General features: G+C 40.9%; 1 protein-coding gene across 3 annotated transcripts in view; it reads left to right on the top strand.

The window, feature by feature from the left end:
* Nucleotides 1-20938, top strand: part of fbln2 (fibulin 2) — a 72329-nt gene extending 51391 nt beyond the window's left edge. For 2 of the 3 annotated variants that reach the window (XM_082533532.1, XM_082533531.1), the window contains exons 8-17: nucleotides 882-983; nucleotides 6761-6895; nucleotides 10073-10210; nucleotides 11581-11724; nucleotides 13003-13131; nucleotides 14167-14292; nucleotides 15011-15127; nucleotides 15865-15993; nucleotides 17404-17527; nucleotides 19237-20938. In XM_082533532.1, coding sequence (XP_082389658.1) covers nucleotides 882-983; nucleotides 6761-6895; nucleotides 10073-10210; nucleotides 11581-11724; nucleotides 13003-13131; nucleotides 14167-14292; nucleotides 15011-15127; nucleotides 15865-15993; nucleotides 17404-17527; nucleotides 19237-19597 — 1505 coding nt within the window. In that variant the 3' untranslated portion in view covers nucleotides 19598-20938. The remainder of the gene's footprint in view (nucleotides 1-881; nucleotides 984-6760; nucleotides 6896-10072; nucleotides 10211-11580; nucleotides 11725-13002; nucleotides 13132-14166; nucleotides 14293-15010; nucleotides 15128-15864; nucleotides 15994-17403; nucleotides 17528-19236) is intronic. The other variant, XM_082533533.1, reaches the window with a different exon arrangement.
* The last annotated feature ends 499 nt before the right edge of the window (nucleotides 20939-21437 follow it).

Genomic DNA, 21437 nt, shown 5'->3' on the forward strand with positions numbered 1-21437 from the left:
AACACTAGCTCTGAACGGGTAGCCAGTGACATGGTGGATGTTAAGACGTTAAAGCTTTTTTTTAATATCCTTTATTTAAAAGTAAAAATTTTCACTGAGTTTAAAATTTATTTTCCAAGAGAGACCTCGCCAAAATGTGTCCAAACATGTGTAATATGTGGTGAGAATGAGTTATGGCTTTATGTATGGTGGGGAAATGAACAAGCCATCACTACTGCATTCACTTTCTAACTCTGTCTATAGAAGTCATACATTTCTGCTCTTACTAACACGATGTGTGTGAGCGCCTCCTGACTGCTCACAGGTAAAACATTCCAGAGTTACGACAGGTCAAAACAGGAAGAGCTGCCTCACAACATGTTTTCACTAATAAACTGATTAGTATTAGTTAATCTAAGCTTTCAGCAGCTTCATTAGCAGAATCCTAATCATGTCAGTGGGAGATGAGCACTGCAAACCCTTAAGCTCAAAAGTCCAACTTCGAGTGAAAGCCTCCACTCCTTCAAAGTGTCTCTGTTAGCTATAAGAAGATCCTGATCGATGTATAGAGCGGCCTTCGCCGCTACAGAGCTTTAGAGGGGATTGTGTTGGTTAGAGATTGTGGGGAAACAGTTCCTGGCCCATGCCTCTTTGTGACAGAGCTATTGAGCTGTTAAATAGGGAGAATTGATTCTGGTGTGTGACTGCGATGGCTCATGAGAGGCTCCTTCCAGCAGGGAGCAAATGATCAGTGTGCGGGAGGGAAGGTGGGGTCCATGGTAGCCTCGGGAGAGCAAGAGAAACAGTACAAAGATGAGAAACATGACTGCAAATGACTGCCCTGGAGGTGTAGCTGTGTGGAATGCAGAGACGACTGTAATCATGCTGCTTGTCTCTTGCAGACAACGGTGGCTGCAGTCAACAGTGTAAGGCCGTGGCAGGCCGGGCTCGCTGCTCCTGCTTCCCGGGGTTCTCACTGATGACAGATGGATGGATGTGTGAAGGTAAGGGCCGCCGTGCTTTCTTGTCACATTACCATTGGCAGTAATTGGAGTGGTTCACAAAGCTCATATGTATCCCTTAAGCTGTCTCCCTCAAGCCTGGTTACCACAAGGTAACAAGCAACCTAACAGCAACAACAAACCCAGTGAATGCATAAAGGAACAAATACATGCAGGCCGGATGACAGAGCTGCAGTGAAATGAAGTGTCTGTCCATAGGTCGTGGCACTTTTCAATTGGATTCAGTCACTCATGAAGGTCTCGTGATGCTAAACAATGCATCAGCTGATTGGGCTCCCAATGTTAGGTGGTGGAAACTGTCGCCTCAAGCATGATTCAACCATAGCCAATTACTCTGTGGGAGCAGTTGTTGCAATATCACACACTACACACAGCATCTGTGTATGTACTCAGTACCTTTCTTTCAGCATGTTTGTGTGGTAGCTCGGGACACTGGTAGGAGGCTTTAGGTGCGAAATCACTAAAATTAACAAAGTGTGTGCTGGAAGTGCTGAGTCTGTTACCAGACAGGATAACACTCAAGATGAACAAGTACTACATTAAAGGAAGTGTTTTCCCTCCTATCATTTCCTTCAGTGAGCAAAGTGAGCACTTTCTTTCCCTAAAGTGCTCCCACATGTGGACTTGTGGGTGGGCAACATTTAGTGCAGAGTGGAATGAAACAAAGCAAATACCATGACAGGTCATGATTGCGAGGGGGTGCTGAGGATTTGAAAGATATATAAGTAGACTGTGAAGTAAACTCTGGAGTACTTGCTGTTGATGCTTGGTGGGTGGGTAGGTGTGTAAAATGAACAAAAATATATTGTGCTGGAATGAAGTGCAAAATAAAGTATATGCTAGTTTTGAATTTAATGCAAGCAAAACATTTCATAAAGGGGCTGAACTTATTTTTGGAGGTTATGGTCTCCAGGCTTTGTGGGCTAAAACTGGAGGGACCACCTGATTGGTTTCAGCCCACAGTTCAAATATACATATGGTACGGGGATTGCACATTAGTGCACATGTCATGAGTTAGTTGCACATCTGTGAAGGAAACTTTAGTGCATAAATGTGTTCAGGTTTTGAAGCAACATATGCCTCCATCTTTTTCAGGGCCATAGGAAAGGACTTGCTTATTTGTGCAAGACAATGTCAAACCACCGTTTGCAACTATTAGAAGACTGCTGACATTAAAAAAGGAGGAACAGCTGAAATCTGTTATGAAGCAAAAGCACTGTTTTTAAAGAAGAGGTGATGCAACACAGAGGGTTTCATATGCTCTATCATTTTAATGGAATATAGACTTTAAATGATTTGCACATGATCCTGAGTGTTTTTGAAATGAGGGTGCATCAGACTGTGAAAGTATTAACACCTGGGATCATTTGCACTTTTCTGTAATTTGTTTAGCAAATGGAAGCACTTCCATCAGAAAACCTGCGAGTCGTCCCTTATTGAGACTGTTATATTTTAATTTGCAGGTTTACAGGGTAAATACAGCTGCTTTTCGTGATCTCGCTTTCAGCTGCATATGAATGTGAATAACTGGTAATAGTTTAGCACACAGTTCTTCCCATGGAGATGTTTTTTTTAAGAAAAGACTGTTTTTAAGAGAAGGTTTTATGCACAACTTGAATGATACATGTGGTTCAGACAAATGAACATCCCAGGGGCGTACACCCAAATGCACACACAGTTGGCTCCAGTGCATGTGGCTGACACCTTCACCCTTTTCTGAACTGGGACTAAACAAACCATTGCGGGCAGGACTGGATTTGTTTTGCATTCCTTCGAGTGTTTTGTGGAGATCGAAAGCTTACAGAGTTATTACTTGAATGATAACTATGGATGACATCCTCCACCATGTTATCATCTCTGTGGTTGCATTGCTGCCATAATCTGGACACTTACATGGTCAGGATTGTCTTTGTGGAAGATGACACTGATTGACCACGATGTCTTCTGAATCACAGTCCAATCTAGGCTAAAGTAATCTCTAATCTGACTCTAATATCATCATCCCATACAGACGTTCCTGGTGTTTCTCAAGGTTTAGGCAATATTTTAGTGTTTTTCTCAGACAATCAAGTCATTCAGTTTATGCCTGGAAAGGAATGTAAATGAAATTTACTTCAGTTTTATTTACATAGCACTGGTTTACAACCCCTGTTACCTGAAGGGGCTTTATACTGAAAGGTAAAGACCATACAATACCTCAACAAACAGATGACCCCCTATGAGAATGCACTTGAAAACAGTGGGATGGTAAAATTCCCTTTTAACAGCAAGAAACCTCTGGTGACTGGATGGGTCGAGGTGAAACTTTCTATTTTATAATTATAGAACAATTTAAGCAATGAGCTACCAGAGCCCCAAGAGTCCTGCTGACATATGTCTTTCATTTACTAGAGCAGCATTAGAAAAACTGAGGCGTACTGTTTCAGTCCTTTTTCATATATTAACATATTTCAGTAAAGACGAGTTTCACTGCTCTGACCCACTAACATCGACAACACTGAATCAAAATTATTGGCTTTATTTTCTGTCAGTGATCTTTTGGCTCATCAATTTATCATTTTCAGTGTCTGTACACAAAAACCTGGAAACTAAAGTTGCATCTGTGCAAATTGTAAAAGCCTGAAAAAAATACCCCAATAACAGGTACACACCTGAATGCATCTGTTCCACTCTGTGTGGTTTAGCTGCCTTCATTTATCCGCTGTCACAGCCGACAGTGGAATCAGGCTCGCGGCGTGCAACTTTAACCTCCACGTTTAAAACTAGTTCGGCAAATAAGCCAAGGCTGACTTCATTCACTGCAGCTTGACCTTAAAAAAATAAAAAAAAAATAAATACTTCATTGTCTGCTGGGTCAAGTGTGTAGGAAAAACTGTGTGTGTGTTTTCATCTGTGGTGCCTTTCGGACATCTCCCTGTGCTCGCTCTTGATGGAATTCCTTTCAAACTGCTGTCTCCCTTGTCCATTCAACTAAGCATTTGTATTTCTCAAAAATAAGTTGTTTCCACCTTGTACTGGATCGCTTCACTGTGTAATGAGGCTGTCTCCACGGGGCAAGTCAGCAGAGGTGTAGGGACATTGAAGCATTAGGCCCGATTTCCTTTGCTTTTTCGGATTTGAATGACAAACTGGAAATAACGTTGGCCACCAGAGCGCTGTGGTGGAAGGAGACTTTCTGCACCACTGGCAATACGCAAACTTTGGAAACAGTCCTGTCTAACCCTGTGCTTGAAGGCCAGCAGCGCCCAGAGGAAGGGGTGGTCTATGAGCTCAGGAGGATTTTGCCCCTGGAAATATCCCTCCCTACAATGTTCATAACAGATGTCTCTCAGTTGAGGAAGAAATGGAGACGTTTGCAAAGATAGCTCGCAAACAAGAATTTGTCACCACTGCGCTGCTCAAGAAGGGAAAACTGTTAATTTTATTTAGACAAATGCATTTGCTGCAGCTCCACAGGGGGCTCATATAATACCATAAAGTACGCTCTGAGCTGTGAGAGGTGATGAGGTGCAGTTTTATGAGGTTAACAGAAAAAAAGCTGCAGGATGTGACAAAGCCAGGTACACGCTGAAAACTTCAGATCTGTGTTTTTACTCCTGCCTGTGGGATGGTGTTGTAAGGCACACAGTTTATTCAAATTCCCCACGGCAAAAACTTTGAAAGTCGACAAAGACTTTTCAAAAAGGGATTGCTGGCACTCAAACACACACACGGGGAGCACAGGAGAATATGTTCCCTCTTGTTCCAGATTTTTGTTTTCTCCAGCATATTTTGTACAACACCTTTTTTGTCTGGTTCCCTGTGGAATGCACCATATTTTGGGGTGATCTTCAAATGTGGATGGCTGCCACACACAAACAAACACACATACACACACACAATAATCCCAGCGTTACCCTATCAGTGCATCCAACTAATCGGCCTCGCATGTGATGCGTGATAAGGGAATGCAGCCGTTTGATAAAGACGAGCCACGACAGAGCGGCGATCCACCGTCTCAGCACAAGGCCACCGCTGTCATAAATCAACAGCGCCTGTTTACTGGCTGCTGCACAGTTTGACTGATAAAGATTTAAAGGCTCTCAACTGTTTTTTCATTTCACACAAACACGCTTAACAAGCAAAATATCATGTAGCTTTTGCCCAGACCTGTTATTTTCAGTTTGACTTCTTCAAAGTCAAATATTACAAAGGAACAAACAAAACTCAACTTGGTCATCTATTGGCCACATGCTGCAGTAGATAGACACATTTTTAAAGGTTATCTTTCACGTAAAGCTTGTTTATTCCAGGTGTTCCAGTTTGAAGACATTTAAATTATTACCTCTAAAAAGAGGTGGATGTTAACTGAACCCTGACCTTAACCTTAAACCTTTAAAGGTAGCTGATGAGCTGGTGGATGTTAACCCTGTGAGGTCATGAGTGGTGATAACCTCAGCTGTAGCCCTAAAGGCTGGAGAAAGGACAAACAGCCTTTTTTGGGGGGGGAATTGAAATTTTCATCTTGCGTGTTAGTTACACAAACAATTTTCTTTGTTTTTTGCCCAAACTTGGGAGAACAATTTAAAAAGAAGAAACATTACATATGTAGATTGCACAGCATTAGAATGAGTGCCATCCAGTGATAACTGGGAATTTAGGGGGTTAAGAGACCGATAGATTAATAAAGTTCGTATAATGAGGTTGTCTGGGGTGGTGGGAGGATAAAATTAAATTATAGGATAATAATGTGTTAGATTTATGACATACCTACCTACACTGCACCGTGATGGCCACCTCCCTACAAAAGTAACAGCAGGAATACAGCTGAGTTAATAGATTATTGGTTCATTTAGGTTTATAAAGTTTATAAAGATTGCTATTTTTTGCAGTTAGTGTCTGCCTAGCACACATGGATATCACCAAATGCTCCATTTCCTTCCCTGAGATGCTGAGCTAGGCGTTTACTGCAGCTGCCTTCATTTTCTGCTTGGTTGTGGGTCTCTTTGCATTAAATTTTTTCTTAAGTACCTGAAAAGCATGCTCTGTTGGGTTGAGAAAAGATGAATGACTTGGCCACTGATTAATATCCAGATTATTTGCCCTGAAAACAATCTTGCTTTTGCAGAACGCTTTGGCTCATTATCCATTTGGACTGTGAAGGAATTTGCAATTAATTTAGCAACATTTGGCTGAATCTGAGCACAGTGCACACCTGTACACCGAAAAATTCAGCTTACTACTTCTATCATCATCATAATCAAGAAACACCAGACCCACGCCATAACATTGCCTTCACCATGTTTGACAGATGATGTGGTATTCTTCAAGCTAAGGCCTGTTTCTCTCCGTCTACATACTTTTCTCTTCCAATTATTCTGGTAGAAGAGCCTCTGTTTGTTGTTTTTGAAGTATTAATGAGCTCAGCTGTACATTTCACTGCAACTCTTGGTTTTTAGCTGGAGCACTGAATGACTTTCATGCCTGAGGCTTCCCAGCTAGATGGTTTTCATGTAAGCAAAAGCAAAAATTTGTAATTTCCTGTTCTGCCACAAATTCTTACGCATAAGAGAGACTTTTCATTTGAAGTTTTGTTGCTGTCCATCTGTTGCCAACTCACTGAGCTCGATCTCTGTGACGCTCGGAGAGCCTGAGCACGGGGGCAAAATTATGCACGGGACCCGTCCATCAGCAAGCTCACCTCCACATCATATTCTTGCACCCCCTGTTATCTTCCCTCCCTCTGTCTCACACACAGTCACCGTTGTCTTTTTCTGCAGATGTGGATGAGTGCGTGACTGGTGCCCACAGTTGCAAGCCCAGCCAGCGCTGTGTGAACACAGTGGGTTCATTTGTGTGCGAGCTGCAGGTCACTTGTCCTGCTGGTTACCAGCTGCGGAACAGTCTTTGCGAGGGTGAGTTCATTGATCCTGATGTGTTTCATTAAACCAATTTACCCAGCAGTCATTTCCAGAGCCTCTGAAATAGCTGGTGGAAATTATGTCTTCTTCAATATAATATGCAGGATTTTTTTTTATTTTCAGGATGATTTGGTTTTGTAAAAACAAAAGCAAGGACAGTGATATAAAAGCAAAATCACCTGACCCAGCTGTCTTAACTAATTATAGACCAATCTCAATCTTCTTTTTATGAATGAGTAATTCAAGATCATCTGCAGAGGAATTGGTTTGTTTGAAGAGTTTCACAGTTCAGAATTCATCATAGTGCAGAAACAGCACCAGTGAAGGCTACAAATGCTCTTCTTATGGTCTCTGATCACTTTGTATGTGATAACTATATTTTACTACAGAGATACGACCTCTCTGTATTAAAGGTATTAAAGGTACGGCACTGCAGTCTGTTTAATAGACTCCAATTTGTTCATGTAAATGGGGAGTCTTCCTCTCACGCTAAGGTTAATCACGGAATTCCACAGGGTTCAATGTTGAGAGCAATATTTACATTATACATGCTTCCCTTAGGCAGTATTATTGGAAGGCATACATTTTCAGTGCCATTCAGATGACCTCTAATTTCCTGCTTCTAAATTCAGATAAAACTGAGATTGTTGTACTCAGCCACGCAATCAGGTGCCATCTTAAAGACCTCATAGTATCATATCACACCAATGCAGCACGTTGCTCTCAGACAGCTGGTTTACTTGTGGTTCCTGGGGTATTTTAAAAGTAGAATGGGCAGGGCCTGCAGCTTTCGGACCCCTCTTCTGTAGAATTAGTTCCTAGCTTGCATTTGGGAGTCAGACAAGATTAAGTTTACAGTAAAACTTTCCTTTGGAATAAAGTCTACAATTAGAGCTGGCTCCGATGATCCGGAACCAGCCCTTAGTTCTGCTGCAATAGGCCCAGGCTGCTGAGGGCTTGATGCATCTCATTTCTTTTCACTTAGCAGCTACACATCAAGAATACAGCAAGTGCTGTAGCCATTTACAGCACGAACAACAAAAAGCAAGGGAGTTTTACTAAAGAAAATACTTTGTTTAAACTAGCATTGGTGAGCCATATTTCTTATAGTTTAATGTAGTTATTGTGAAGCTGTAGAAATTTCAGCATCAATGTCATATATTTAATAAAGGCTTGTGTACAGAGGCTGACAAAAACTGGGAGTCAGCTTCATTTAAACATTAAATTATGAGACACTAAAAATAAAAATTAGACAAAGAGAAAGTTACAGGAATCTAATTACAGATGTGAAGAAAATAATTTAAAATCTTTTGACATTTTGAATATTAACGATACTCCATTTAAACATTTCATCGAACACATATTGATGTGTGTCAAGGTATAGCTGCTGTCTTCTTATTGTGAGATTTCCTCTGGTGTAATTCCACATCTTGGCACTTACCTTTGGCTGGGGTTCGTGTTTGTGTTGGAGTGTGGGACTCACTGTTGCCACTTTTTCAGAAATTTTAAGAGGGTCCAGAAACAAGAAGCAAGGCCCAGCATGCTGGCTCAAACTGAGGCAGCATATTATTGATTCACACACAAGCCATTCTGGTCCTATTGTTTGTCACCTCCTCCTCTCTACTGATCTTTTTAGCGGCATTACTGAAAACACATATTATTGGAAATCCTTTAGGGGTCATAAATCCATGAATACAAGACTGCAGTGTACTGTAGTGCATCATTATTAATGCAATAGGTGCTGCTGTTGTTGTACTGTCCTAGATCCTTGTTTCCTCACTTATTTAGATCAAATTAACACTAGTGATGAGGAAATATGCAAAAATCATTTTCACTGCAACATTCCTGCCATACTTTGTAAACTGCATCTTAAAGGAGACTAAATACATTCACTGAGTATTAGTCACATTGGTATGCAGCATATACTCACAGACAGTGTGCAAGCCTGCATCAACCAAAATAATTACAAGATATACACAAGACTGACGGTAGCATTATGTTGTATTTTATGTATTCTGTGTTGTGTATGTTGGACAACAGCCTGTCTAAACCGAATAATACCAAACCCCTAATTTGGCTGTTGTTTTTATTGTCCTTCATTAGCTCGTATAGCGTTAGCTTGCTAGCTCTAGATTAACAATGCTCTGGGGTTTTGGTGATGGTTATTTCATTAGCTAATGCAATAATTTGAAAATGGCCAGCTTATTTATTAGACTGTTTGGGTATCATACGATCCATGTCTTGCAAATGGTCTATGTCAGCATAATAGCGAGCGCTAACATAAGCCAGAATAAATACAGTCCTGGGTGGATTTAATCCCAACCGAACTGCCCCTCTGTGACTCAAGTGCTTGCATACCTTTAAAACTTTTGACCTTACCTACGTGTCAACTTAAAGGGTTGTTCTGGTATGTTAATAGGTAAATATTTCATATCAAGGATTTGTTCAAACAACATGACAACATCTTTGACTACTTTTAATACAAAAACAATTACCCAAAGTCACCTAATTTAGGCTCACTCAGCAAATCGTCATAAAGACAGGAAGTTCATGTTTCCTTGGCCCAAACAGTAAAGTGTGGGTTTAAGCAGATACCAAGGTTCAATATGTTACAAGATAATCAACCAAAGAGCAGGATTGGTGGTGCTGCACTTTGAAGCTCATGTGACTCGTATCACAGAGGACTAATCAGTACAAGCATAACATGAAGGTAGTATCTAGTCAACCATCCAGCAGGCAAAAAAAGTAATTAGTTATATGAAAGCAGTGACAGAATGTTGGAAGAGTATCCCTCTGATATTCACAACAGAGAAAAGTCAAATTAAGACCTGCTCAGAGGACCCAGGATAAAATGAACTACTTGCGGCATGAAAAAAAGGAAAAAACTCTCATATTGCTCATGAGATTCAATAACTGTCATTTAAGTTCTGTTCAACTTCTGTTAATTGCACAGTCGAATCAAGTGATGTTTTCATTGAATTCTTCCCTCCAGTTAAACACTGACAGAGTCAAAGTGTGTAAATGTTCTGTGCTTGAGTCACAGTGCCCCCTGCTGTACTACTAACAGCCGGAGAGCTCGAGCTAAATTTACAGAGCCTCTTGTAACAGAATAATGCATTGAGAGATTGCTTTGTGCAGATAAACTAATGCAAATCTATTCTTTCTTTACAGACATTGATGAGTGCACGATGAGAACTCATAACTGTGGCATGGGCCTTGTGTGTGAGAATACAGTGGGCTCTTTCCTGTGTAATCCCAAACAGAAGTGCATCAGTGGCTTCACACAGGACTCTCATGGCAACTGTATTGGTAAGAGACTGCCCATACTCTCCAGGCTGGGTAGCATTACATCCTAACTCAGGACCAGTAAACAGCTGATAGAGTTGGTCCTATTCTTTGTAAGGACAAATCTTAAGCAAAATGAGCCTCTTTAGCAGAGCCATCCATCAAACTTACTCTGCATTGTGCCTGTGTCTGTGTGTTTTTCCATGCTGCAGTACTACTCGGACTCTTGATATTTAACTGTCTTTTAACCAGGCTTTAACTATCTTGATATTTAACTGTCTTTTAACCAGGCTTTAACTATCTTGATATTTCTCAAGAGTTTCAAACTACAAGATTTTAAATCAAGTGTCTTTTCTTCATTTTTGCATTACAGTTATTGTGTTATGTAAAGCTTTCTGAGTGTTCCAAATAGGTGAAAGGGGGGTTAAAAGGTTAACCAAAGTAAGAACATACACCTAACCTCCGATGGCGTTGCTGGTGACTGATATCAAGAGATTGCTAACATGGGTCTTTTGGGGCAGTGATTATGCACAACAATACGTTTGATCAGTCTATGTATAGTAAAGTCATCTTTCTGACACAGTTTACACACATGATAAGACACAGTGGTCCATGAGTGGTAAAAGCTCTTACCTCTGCCGAGCACTTTATGCAATTAGCTCACTTCTGTATCTGTTTGGTAGGAAGGCTACCCAAAAACTTATGGATTTGCATTTACTTCTTAATTCTTGATTCTTGTGAGAGTAATGTAACAGAAGTGACATATTCTGGAGTTAGCATTAGGGTTGGTGAAAGCGCTGATGATGACTTAGCCCTCAGAGCATTAAGCTGAGCTCACCACTGGATTCAGGAATTTTTTTAAAGGATTCTTTATCATAGCAAGATGTCACGCTGTACCTGTGAAAAAGTATTTGACAAGACTTCAGATTTTCTCTTGTTCCTGAGCTCACTTCAACACAAATCACTGTACTAACACAAAGATTAAACAGAATGTAATCCAATTTTCTTTGGATTACTTGCACTTTTCTCAGTACCGTGCAGGGCAGCATCACTGCAAAATGAGCGAAACATAATATTCACCTCTGGGTGCTCCTGATGTCATAAAACTGCCCCGTGTACCTCGGCTGATCTACAGCCAAAGCAGAGCAAGTAATCATCAGTGGTAATGTCTCCCTGCAGATGACTGCACATACATCACAGATCTGTCTGAGGGTGGGAGGATTTTCTCTGTATGTATTATTGTAGGGTCTACCTTACAATACAAAGCACCTTGAGAAGACTGTTGGTGTGATTTGATGCTGTATAAATAAAATTGAATTGAAGTAATCTTAAGCCTATCAGGATTGAGCCTCTGCGCAGTCACAGCTTCATTCTTGATCTTTTTGACTCTGCAGATATAAACGAGTGCAGCAGCCTGACTGAGCCCTGCAGTTCAGGCTTTAACTGTATCAATACCGTTGGCTCCTACACGTGCCAGAAGAAGATTGTGATGTGTAGCCATGGTTACCACGCCAGCCCTGATGGAGCAAAGTGTGTTGGTGAGGTTTAGCACAACATGCACCACTCACACAGGACGATGGTGTTGTGGAAAGGTGTGAATGAAAGCACTGATGGCCCTGTTGTTGACCAAGACACAGGTTCAATCGATTAGATACAACCAGGAAAAATGCAAGAGTGAATATTATTTATAATCACTTCTATTCTTTCAGTTAAAGGTCATCGTACAGTTGTGGCACAAGAGTTTTTCTAAAAGACCATGCATCGATGCTCTCACTCAGTTGCTGCTTTGGTACTCAAAACTGCTCAAAAAGACAGACTTAAAATGAGAACAACTAAATCTTGTTCAGCTTACATGCAGTTCTTAAATGGTGTCAAATTATGCTTCATTTAATTGTATTCTTATAAATGACAATGCAAGTACTGAGTGATTGTTTGATCAAGATGTCGATGAGCAAGAGGAAATGTCGCCGCCAAGAGTCACAAAGGGAGTGCTGTATCAGAAACCTCCTTGTGACTTTACTTTGGTCGCAAGCAGATTGCAGTCGTTGCCTGTGCTGTATGTTGATGACGCCGACTTGTCTGCAAACATGTGCCATTTACTCTACCATAGTAGTGATTCTGTAATAATAATAATAATAATGGATACTTTATTGATCCCCATGGGGAAATTACTTGTTTTTCTCTGCATTTGACCCATTCACTCAGTGAAGCAGTGGGCAGCCCACTAAGCAGGCGCCCGGGGAGCAGTGTGTAGGGACGGTACCTTGCTCAGGGGTACCTCAGGGTAGCCGTTAAGTGGATTCGAACCGCCGACCTTCCGATCATGGGGCGACCACTTTACCTACTGGATAGATCCAGTTTTAGCTCCCATCCCACTGGCCTGCCGTTGTCCCTGCTATTTAAAATCTTGCTTCCTACTCATTCATTTTTCTATCTTCACACCACTCCCCCATATTTTTAAAAGTATTACACACAAATAAGGAAATTGACTAATTAAGCTTTATTGTGCCCATTGTCTGAAATACTCACTGGTTCCCTAAACTAACCCTAAGTGGTCTGTAATTGTTGTTTTTAATAAATTGTTCTCCCAAGAAAATATTTATTCTGATACACACCAACAATTATTTTCCAAAATAATTTAAAAATAAAAATCATTTTAAAAACATAAATAACAAAATAATAATACCCAGAGAGTGAGAACATTGATGCCTGGTCTTTTTGGACTGTAACAAGCCTTAGCTGTGTTTAAGTTATACCCTCTCGGGTGCTCAGTGGGTCACTGTTGAAGTGCTTCATCTTTCTTTCTGCCTGCGTAGACACTGACGAGTGTCAGATGGGGACGCACCGCTGTGGAGTGGGCCAGATCTGTCACAACCTCCCCGGCAGCTACCGCTGCGACTGCCAGACAGGCTACCAGTATAACGCCTTACGCAAAGTCTGCACTGGTACGTATCACTGTGTGACGTCTGCAAGTGAAGATGTTCAGACTGAAGGTTCACTTTATCGAGCACTTTTGAAACCAGAGAAGCTATGGGTGCAAACGTCGGCTCACTGAATCAGAGCTTTTCTGTTATGATGTCAGATTTGACCAAACTGGGTTGGATAACACTTTCTACACTTTCAGCCTATCATTTGTAAAAAATGCTTATTATTTGTGGATTTCAATTCTTGGATGAAACATAAAGCATATTTATTCCTGATATTCTCATAATTCTCATAATTATTAATTGTCAGCAGATTAGACATGCAACCGTCCAGTCTCCAGGCAGATGTCAGCAAGCAGGCTTAAATGTTCTAAAGAGTACGAAAGCAGAACTCAGCTGACATTTTACACACTGTAATTTTACGAGAGCTGTGTGTAAGCAAATCTCAATGAACTGAAGCAACGTTATAAAAAAGAATATGAGAGACTAATAAAGTGATGTAGACAATGATTACTTGAAGTTATTGTTGTTAAAGATGGTTCTACAAGGTACTGAATCACGGCATGTACTTCGTTGTTTACTCACTGTTTCTGCATTTTGCTCCATTTCTTGTTAAATAAATAATGACACGGTAAAATGAACGGGATTTTGAACTACATAACTGAAATTGAATTGATCTGAATTAACTGAACAAATTGTGAAGAATTAGCCAATAATATTTAATATTGAGTGTTTATTTTAAGAAAGTCATATTTAACTGGGTTTTATTTTTCAGGAAATTGGAGCGTATGCTGTAGTTACTTCAGTGTTGACCTAATATGTTATTTTTTTAGTTTTTGTTGTCGTGTATTACAATTGTGTGTATTCCTATTCATCAAAAGTCCCACGCAATAGGTGTTTGGACAAACCTTAAGCTTCTGAGAAGCAGCCAATCAAAAGAAAGCTGGCTTAAAAGAGGGATGGCCTTCAAGGGAAGCTCATCGAGTATGTGTGTTGAGTCCTTGGTGGGCCTCAAGGCTATCTGCTGCCTAATAGCTCCTGTTTTTGTACTGACAGACGTAAATGAGTGCTGGCGCTATTCTGGCAGGCTCTGCGCCCAGAAGTGTGAAAACACCCCAGGCTCCTACCGCTGCTCATGCACAGCTGGCTTCTCCCTCGCATTCGACGGCAAGAACTGCGAAGGTAAGCTAGACAGTTTGTTCCTCTGACATATTGAAAATTTAAATGCCACCTTGTTTAGACAGACAGTCTTATTTTTCATGAAGAACTTAAATCACAGAGGCGAGCCTCCGGGCACAACATCAGCATCAAAAGGCAAAAGTAGTCTTTGCACAGACTTTGGAGATTAAGTATATTGATGAGAAACTGTTTATGTCTCCTTTGTAAGTCACTGTTATCAATAAAGGCTATTTTCCATTGGCATTTAATTTAGTCTCCATCTCTGGGATAAGAGTAATAATAATAGTTTCCTGGTTCAGGTGCTGTCAGTCGTCAGCATGCTGGAGATGTGACTGTGCTTCAGAGAGCAAAGCCGGTCATGATTCACGTTATGTCCAGCTTGTCACAGACGTGACTGAAGGAACTTAATCCAGATGTAAATGTTTCTGTTCCGAAGGTGAAGCTTAGCGTTCATCGAGGTTTATAGATAAACGCTTGCCTGAAGGATATCATTGGGTTTTGATTATCGCTTTTAAGATCGATTTTTTTCAAGTTACTTGTCTTGAACAAAGTGTCTTGGATAAATGACTAGAGCAGCAAAGGTGTTTGGGGAGGCAGCAACATTACAACATATACATACAAATATTTGTTTTTTCTATCTAACTCCTAACATACAGCTTGCATAAATATTTACACGTTTATGTCCAATTTTATGATTGTATTTTTTTGTTTCTGTGCTCAGATACAAATGAGTGTGACCAAAACCCTTGTAGCCAGGAGTGTGCCAACATCTATGGCTCATATCAATGCTATTGTCGCCCAGGCTACTACCTGAAAGATGATGGGCACACCTGTGAAGGTATTTTCTTCCAAGGTTGCCAGTGTGGTAGAAACACTTCAGAGAGATCGATGGAGACCTCAGTCCAGCATACTGCTCTATTCCTACAGTTTATGTGATTTACACTCAACACATTTAAACACATCTAATTAGATACATGTGTGAAATTTAACAAATAGTTGCCCACAAACACTTGTGATTTACTCAGAGAGTTGTGAACCTCAGCTGCATTTACTGAAGTGTTTCTATTATCCAAAACCATACACAGACTGCACTTACATATATAATACACTATAGCTGCATTATAGTGGTTTACACAGTTGCTGGTTCAACTCCTGCTGAAGACACACGTCCTTTTTGGGGTTGTGTCAGGAAAGCCAACAACAGAAAAACATGCTTCAAATGATGAATACATAGAACACCTTTAAAATTAGACTGTCGTTCTCTTGCTGTTAGTTTCACAGTAGAGAAATCGGATGAGTGATGTATGAAATCAGACAGGACAATCAATACCAAAATAACCTACCCAGGAACGGTTTTCTATAAAACAGAGGTAAATGTGTTGGTATAAATTTCCCATAAAAGGGGCTGATGTTCCAGCTGCAGAGAACTTCTCCTGATGCCAAGTTGTAGTTGATGTTCCACATAAGATACACACAATGCTCGAGATAAAGCTGAAAAGCCCGACTGCTTTTGAACCTTTCTTTCCTCACAGTTTAATCACAGTGACGAGATGTGCATGTGTGTGTTTTACACAGATATTGACGAGTGCTCCCAGAGCATCGGGAACCTCTGTGCCTTCCAGTGTGTTAACACTGCAGGCAGCTATCAGTGTGCCTGTCCACCTCATGGATATGTCATGGCTGCCAACGGACGCACCTGCAAAGGTGAGGCTGATATATACAGTAATCGTCTTCTTGGACCTGATGCAGGTTACATTTTTGTACTGTTTGACTGGAGCATTGAAAACCTTTCTGTCAGTGCTGTTATATGCATGTAGTAACTACATTAATAGATATAGAAAAAAGTCAAAGAAATCTTGTTAAAAATGCAGTGGGTACACTTAGTGTGACAGGCTGTTAAAGAATAGATTGAGCAAATTGCAGCATCCATCCATCCATTCTCTTCTACTTACCCACAGTGCGAGAGGCGGGGTACACCCTGGACAGGTCACCTGTCTGTCGCAGGGCTAACACATAGAAATTGCAAACCATTCACACTCACATTCACACCTATGAGTTTCCAATCAACCTAACCCCACTAACTGCATGTCTTTGGACTGTGGGAGGAAGCTGGAGTACCTGAAGAGAACCCACGCAAACATGGGGAGAACGTGCAAGCTCCAGAAAAGCCCGGCTAGTTGGTGAAATCAAACTCTTCTCAGTGCTAACCACCGCGCCACCGTGCTGCTCTACGCAAACAGCAGCACACTAAATCTGAATCTGGGAGAGAACATTTACTGCTCTACCTATGCATACCTATGGGTTTAATGAGTTTCTCCCTTTTCTACCCAATTTTCACTTAACTTATTAATCCTTAAATTCAAACTGCACTACTGTATAACTTTTGCTCATATTGTATAGCCCTTATTAACTGATATTGTTTGACAAGTGTAACAGTGGTTCAATTTGGTGCTAGAGATTTATGGAAATTTCCTTTCTTGCCAAGTTAATGGATTTTTTGTTACTCTTGTGGAATTTTGACAGCAAACCTAACTCAAAGTTTTCCCACTTTATGATTACATACACAGTGCCAAGAGGATGCAAATACAGGCATCCCTGTATTTGCATCCCAATCATCATCAATGACAGATGACAACAATGTTTTATGTCATAAACATGTTTAGTCTCTGCTTAGATCAGATGCATTTCTCACTGCATTGTTTTCATTGTGTAGAACAACCAAATCTATTCTATGATTGGTTTTAGTCATTGTAGTCTAAACACCGTATGCTCAACATCACCGTGCTGCAACTGGCTGAAGTCGACTGAGGTTGAGCTGTTGATGCAGATTTGCAACTGTGATCATTTTTGGTGGTAATGGGACTGGACACGGTGCTCCAGCCTGCACTGGTACCAATACCCAGCCATGCGGCTGTTCCAGTAGGACACCCACACAGTTTCAGAGTAGTGCAGGTCATTCTGAATAATGAGTGTATCCAGACACGTTGCATTTAGACTGTGTCTGTCTCCTATTCTTGGAGTTGATCATCAGTTGCATCATTCAGATTGGGTCACAAAAGTCTATCATATCAAAATGATGATATTTATTAGATTTATTGTTGGCTCTTTTTCCAGATATTGATGAGTGCACAACTGGCACCCACAACTGCTCCACTGGGCAGACCTGCTACAACCTTCAGGGAGGCTTCAGGTGTCTCTCCTTTGATTGCCCTCAACACTACAAGAAAGTGTCAAACACGTGAGTCAGATTTATATTTTCTCCCCTGCTAAAGTTTTACGCTTTTGGCTCAGAGTCAGGTTTTTACTACATCAAAGTATGCCGAGGTTAAGGCTCATTAGAACATCAGGGTATTATAAGTTTCCATATTTGAGTTGTCTTTGTAAACAGGTCCAATAAAATTTGTTTTTGCAGTCTCCAGCTGCATTGGCCTATATCTGTGTATACGGTTTCTGTCCAGATCCTCTCAGGCTGTGAAACATTATACATCGATGTGCGTACAGCGCAGTGTTCTGCACAGAAGGGCCTTGTTAGCTGTGAGCTTGTTTAACTGAACATGATTCACATCCGCTGTGTGAAGAAGTCAGATGGCTTTGATCAGCTCGGTGCTTCCCAGAGCCGTCTCTGCAGCTCTCCCTGCTCTACGCTCCACTGAACAGCAACACCACACACACACACTCACACACACACTCACACACACACACACACACACACTCACTCCCCTGTCAGCCCACAAGAGACGTCTTATCAGTGTTACCTAGAGACACCTTATTACCCTCAGTGTGACATCTCTTGGCTCCCCATGGAGAGACATCTTTCATTCATGAGCAGACTTGGCAGTCACGGACAGACAGCTGAGATTAAAATGTGTCTTGGTCTTCCCGTATTAGGTTCCTAGGCACTCTTGTCTTGATGTGAGTTGTGCAAATATTACGGTGCACTACAACGATAACTCCAGGCTGTAAATCCTGATGTGTGATGGATAAACAGTCACGGAGCTTCAGATTGCACTGTGGGAAAGACCCACAAAGGCTTCTGATTTCCACTGGCATCCACAGTCTTCATCTATGTTATTATGGAATCCTTGCAGCAGGGGGCAGTGATGTGAAAGAGCAGTGCTGCTACATGCCGTAGCAATGGAAAAATCACATGTGCTTTAAGAAGCAAATGATTTTGCATCACGCTGCAGCTTGGTTCAAAATGTTCAGGGAGTGTAGAGAGGGGAAAGGCACTGCAACAAATGCAGAAGAAGAAAAATGCTGCATAAACACAACGGATGTTGAAAAATAGACAAGGAAAGAAGACGAAAATGCTGCAAAAGCTCTCACAAAACACCCCACACAACAGATGTGTTTTTGAGGTGATGGAACAGCTGCAGATGTGGCAAGCTGACAGTAAACAGCTCATAGCAAACATATATCTACAGTAATATTTGAATCATGTAGTTAAAGCACAGTGGGATCCCTCATATGGCTTGTGTCACTTTCCCAGGTGGTCCGTCACGTCCCCAAAAACATGGCAGTCGTCTTCTGTGACATTTGTTTTTTTTCTACTTCCATTGTTTTATTCAAATTTTGCTGTGTTTTATGTGCTTTTATAGTATTTTCATATTTGCTGGTTATTTCTTACATTGATTTTCACCTCTATGGGCCCCCACAGTCTTGAAAGCCCAGAGGCTGCTGTAGCTTACTGACATGGTCTGTGATGATTAACAAGAAACCATCAGTAGAAACGGCATCTCTTCCCTACCCGTCTTATATCCCTTTTCCACCCTTGCACAGATGATGCGTTATCTAGAATTGGTTCTATAGGATCACTTCTATTTATTCGATGCCAGTTCACAAACGTAATGTCAAGACATTTTGTGTGTTGAGTGTTCAGTGAGCAGCACAGTGTCCAAACAATGTTTTGCTTACGTCTTCTCACCATCTTCCCTGGCTCATTTTCAGACGCTGTGAGCGGATCAACTGTCCCGCCAGTTCCTTAGACTGTAAGAACTCTCCCTTGTGGATCACTTACTACCAGCTCACGTATGAGACCAACATCATCATTCCAGCTCAGATCTTCCGAATTGGCCCTAACCCAGCCTACTCTGGAGATCATATTGTCATTAGCATCAGAAAGGGGAATGAAGAGGGATACTTCAGCACACGCAAGCTGAACAGCTTCACAGGTGCCGTCTACCTGCAGAGAAAGGTCCGCGAGCCCAAAGACTTCCTGATAGACGTGGAAATGAAGCTGCTGAGGCAAGGGACGTTCACTTCATTCTTGGCCAAGATTCACGTCTTCATAACACCCAGCACTATGTAATACCAAAGAGACAGACAGAGACTAGACATTTCATATGGTGCTAAACATTTTTGGCGTTTAGATTTTTGTAATGCCTCTAAAGGTTAAAGCATGATCTAGGAATCTTGTAGAATATTGCCAAAGATTGAATTATTCCTATCATGGCAGGCTCTCTGCTATGTTTCCTTGAAAGTAATGTTTCCTGAAAAACCTTGTATTTCTACGTATGTATTTTTCAGCTTCACTCTAGCAAACATAATTTAGCTTTTATACACTCGCACTATTAGTGTCTGTTCAACTGTGTGTATAGACGTTGGCTGGTCTCGGTTATTGGTTTATTCCCTCATTACCCTTTTGGTGATGTTTCGCACCTTTGGCTGGCTTTAAGATACAACTGTAAGATTGTGTTGTTTTTTCCTCTCACTTCACTGATATGTCAGCACAGGAGCTGAGAGATTTTCACATTACAGAGAGGGAGATGCTACAACGGCCTGAAAAGCTGTCATCCGGGAGAATACGGCACACTCAAGCACCAGGATGGTGATGTGGCTGTGGTGACATCACACGATGCATAGCGGCCACTTTTCCATAGATAAGGTCCAAAACTGACAAAATGAATATATGAGAACAAATGGTCTCAGAAGTCTAGGAAGCAGTATAAATCGTTCAATTTCAATCTTTATTTGTGTAGTTTAAAAAATAATCTTTCAATAGTTTTAGATAAAAAAAAATCAAATAAAGGATATTTATTTTGGTATCGTATGCTTATTTCACTTGGTATTTTTTGTGATTTGGCATATTTCACATGTAAATGATAAATGTTAGTGACATATCCACAGAGCTGGGCAACACAAAGGGGAAATGGAGCGTTTCTCCAATTAAAAAAAGAAAGAAGAACGTTTTTCTCCCATCTCATAAAATATACTAAAAGCAAAACTACGTAAATTAATGTCATCAGGGTTTGTTTTTTTTCATTATTATTTTGCCCGTTTTGGACCTAATTTTTGATTTGGTCAAGCGTTTGGTGTATATTATTTATGAATATGTGATCTGATCAAATGAGTTCAAAACACACAAAAAAGTAGTGATGATGTCATTCTAGCACTGACAGTATTATTATAGGGGGGGTTACATTTTATTGTTTCATGTTATACTCTTTAGTTTGTAACCAGATGCATCTTTTTTATTTGACTGTGTAATTATCTCAGGGTAAAAGCCACATTCTCTTTTACACACTAGACAATTTCCTGTGTGGTGTGCAGGACTGACTCAGCCTGCTGCGTTAACTGCAGGCTGGCCTCACACAGCATGTACGTTTGTATCTGTAAACTGACTGACGATCAATAAAAGGTCACAGTGTCAGAGTGCGTTTGTCCACGTCAGTAACACCGTCACACGCTGGGCCGCTGGTTCCTCAGTCAACAGTGAACCCACATCCCCATCTACTGGTGTCAGAAGGTCCCACTATTAATACACTTATAAAGTAATTTAGATATTATGAAGAAAAACAGCTGTGCCGCACACATTAGACACTTCTTATCTGAAATGTTTTTATCACCTCTTCCGCTGCTCCACAAGGAACATCGTCGTCTGTGTTCCACCCTGTGGTATTCCCACCCGGAAAGTGTGCGCTCCAGCCTATTAATACATTCCAATAGATGACAGTTCAACTGGAAACTAGAGGGTGGGGTCACTGTAAAAATCAAACACCACAGTTTGGCTGATAGGAGGTTTTACTGAATAATAACACTGATATTTTAAGACTGCAGTTACTGGGTGTGAAATCACCCAACATAAAATGTCAGAAGAGCTTTTTACCGAATCCTAGAATAAATTATTCTAAAGGATGATGCCGATCTTT

The sequence above is a fragment of the Aulonocara stuartgranti genome (genome assembly GCF_965226115.1).
Source record: "Aulonocara stuartgranti genome assembly, chromosome: 5".
NCBI lineage: Eukaryota > Metazoa > Chordata > Actinopteri > Cichliformes > Cichlidae > Aulonocara > Aulonocara stuartgranti.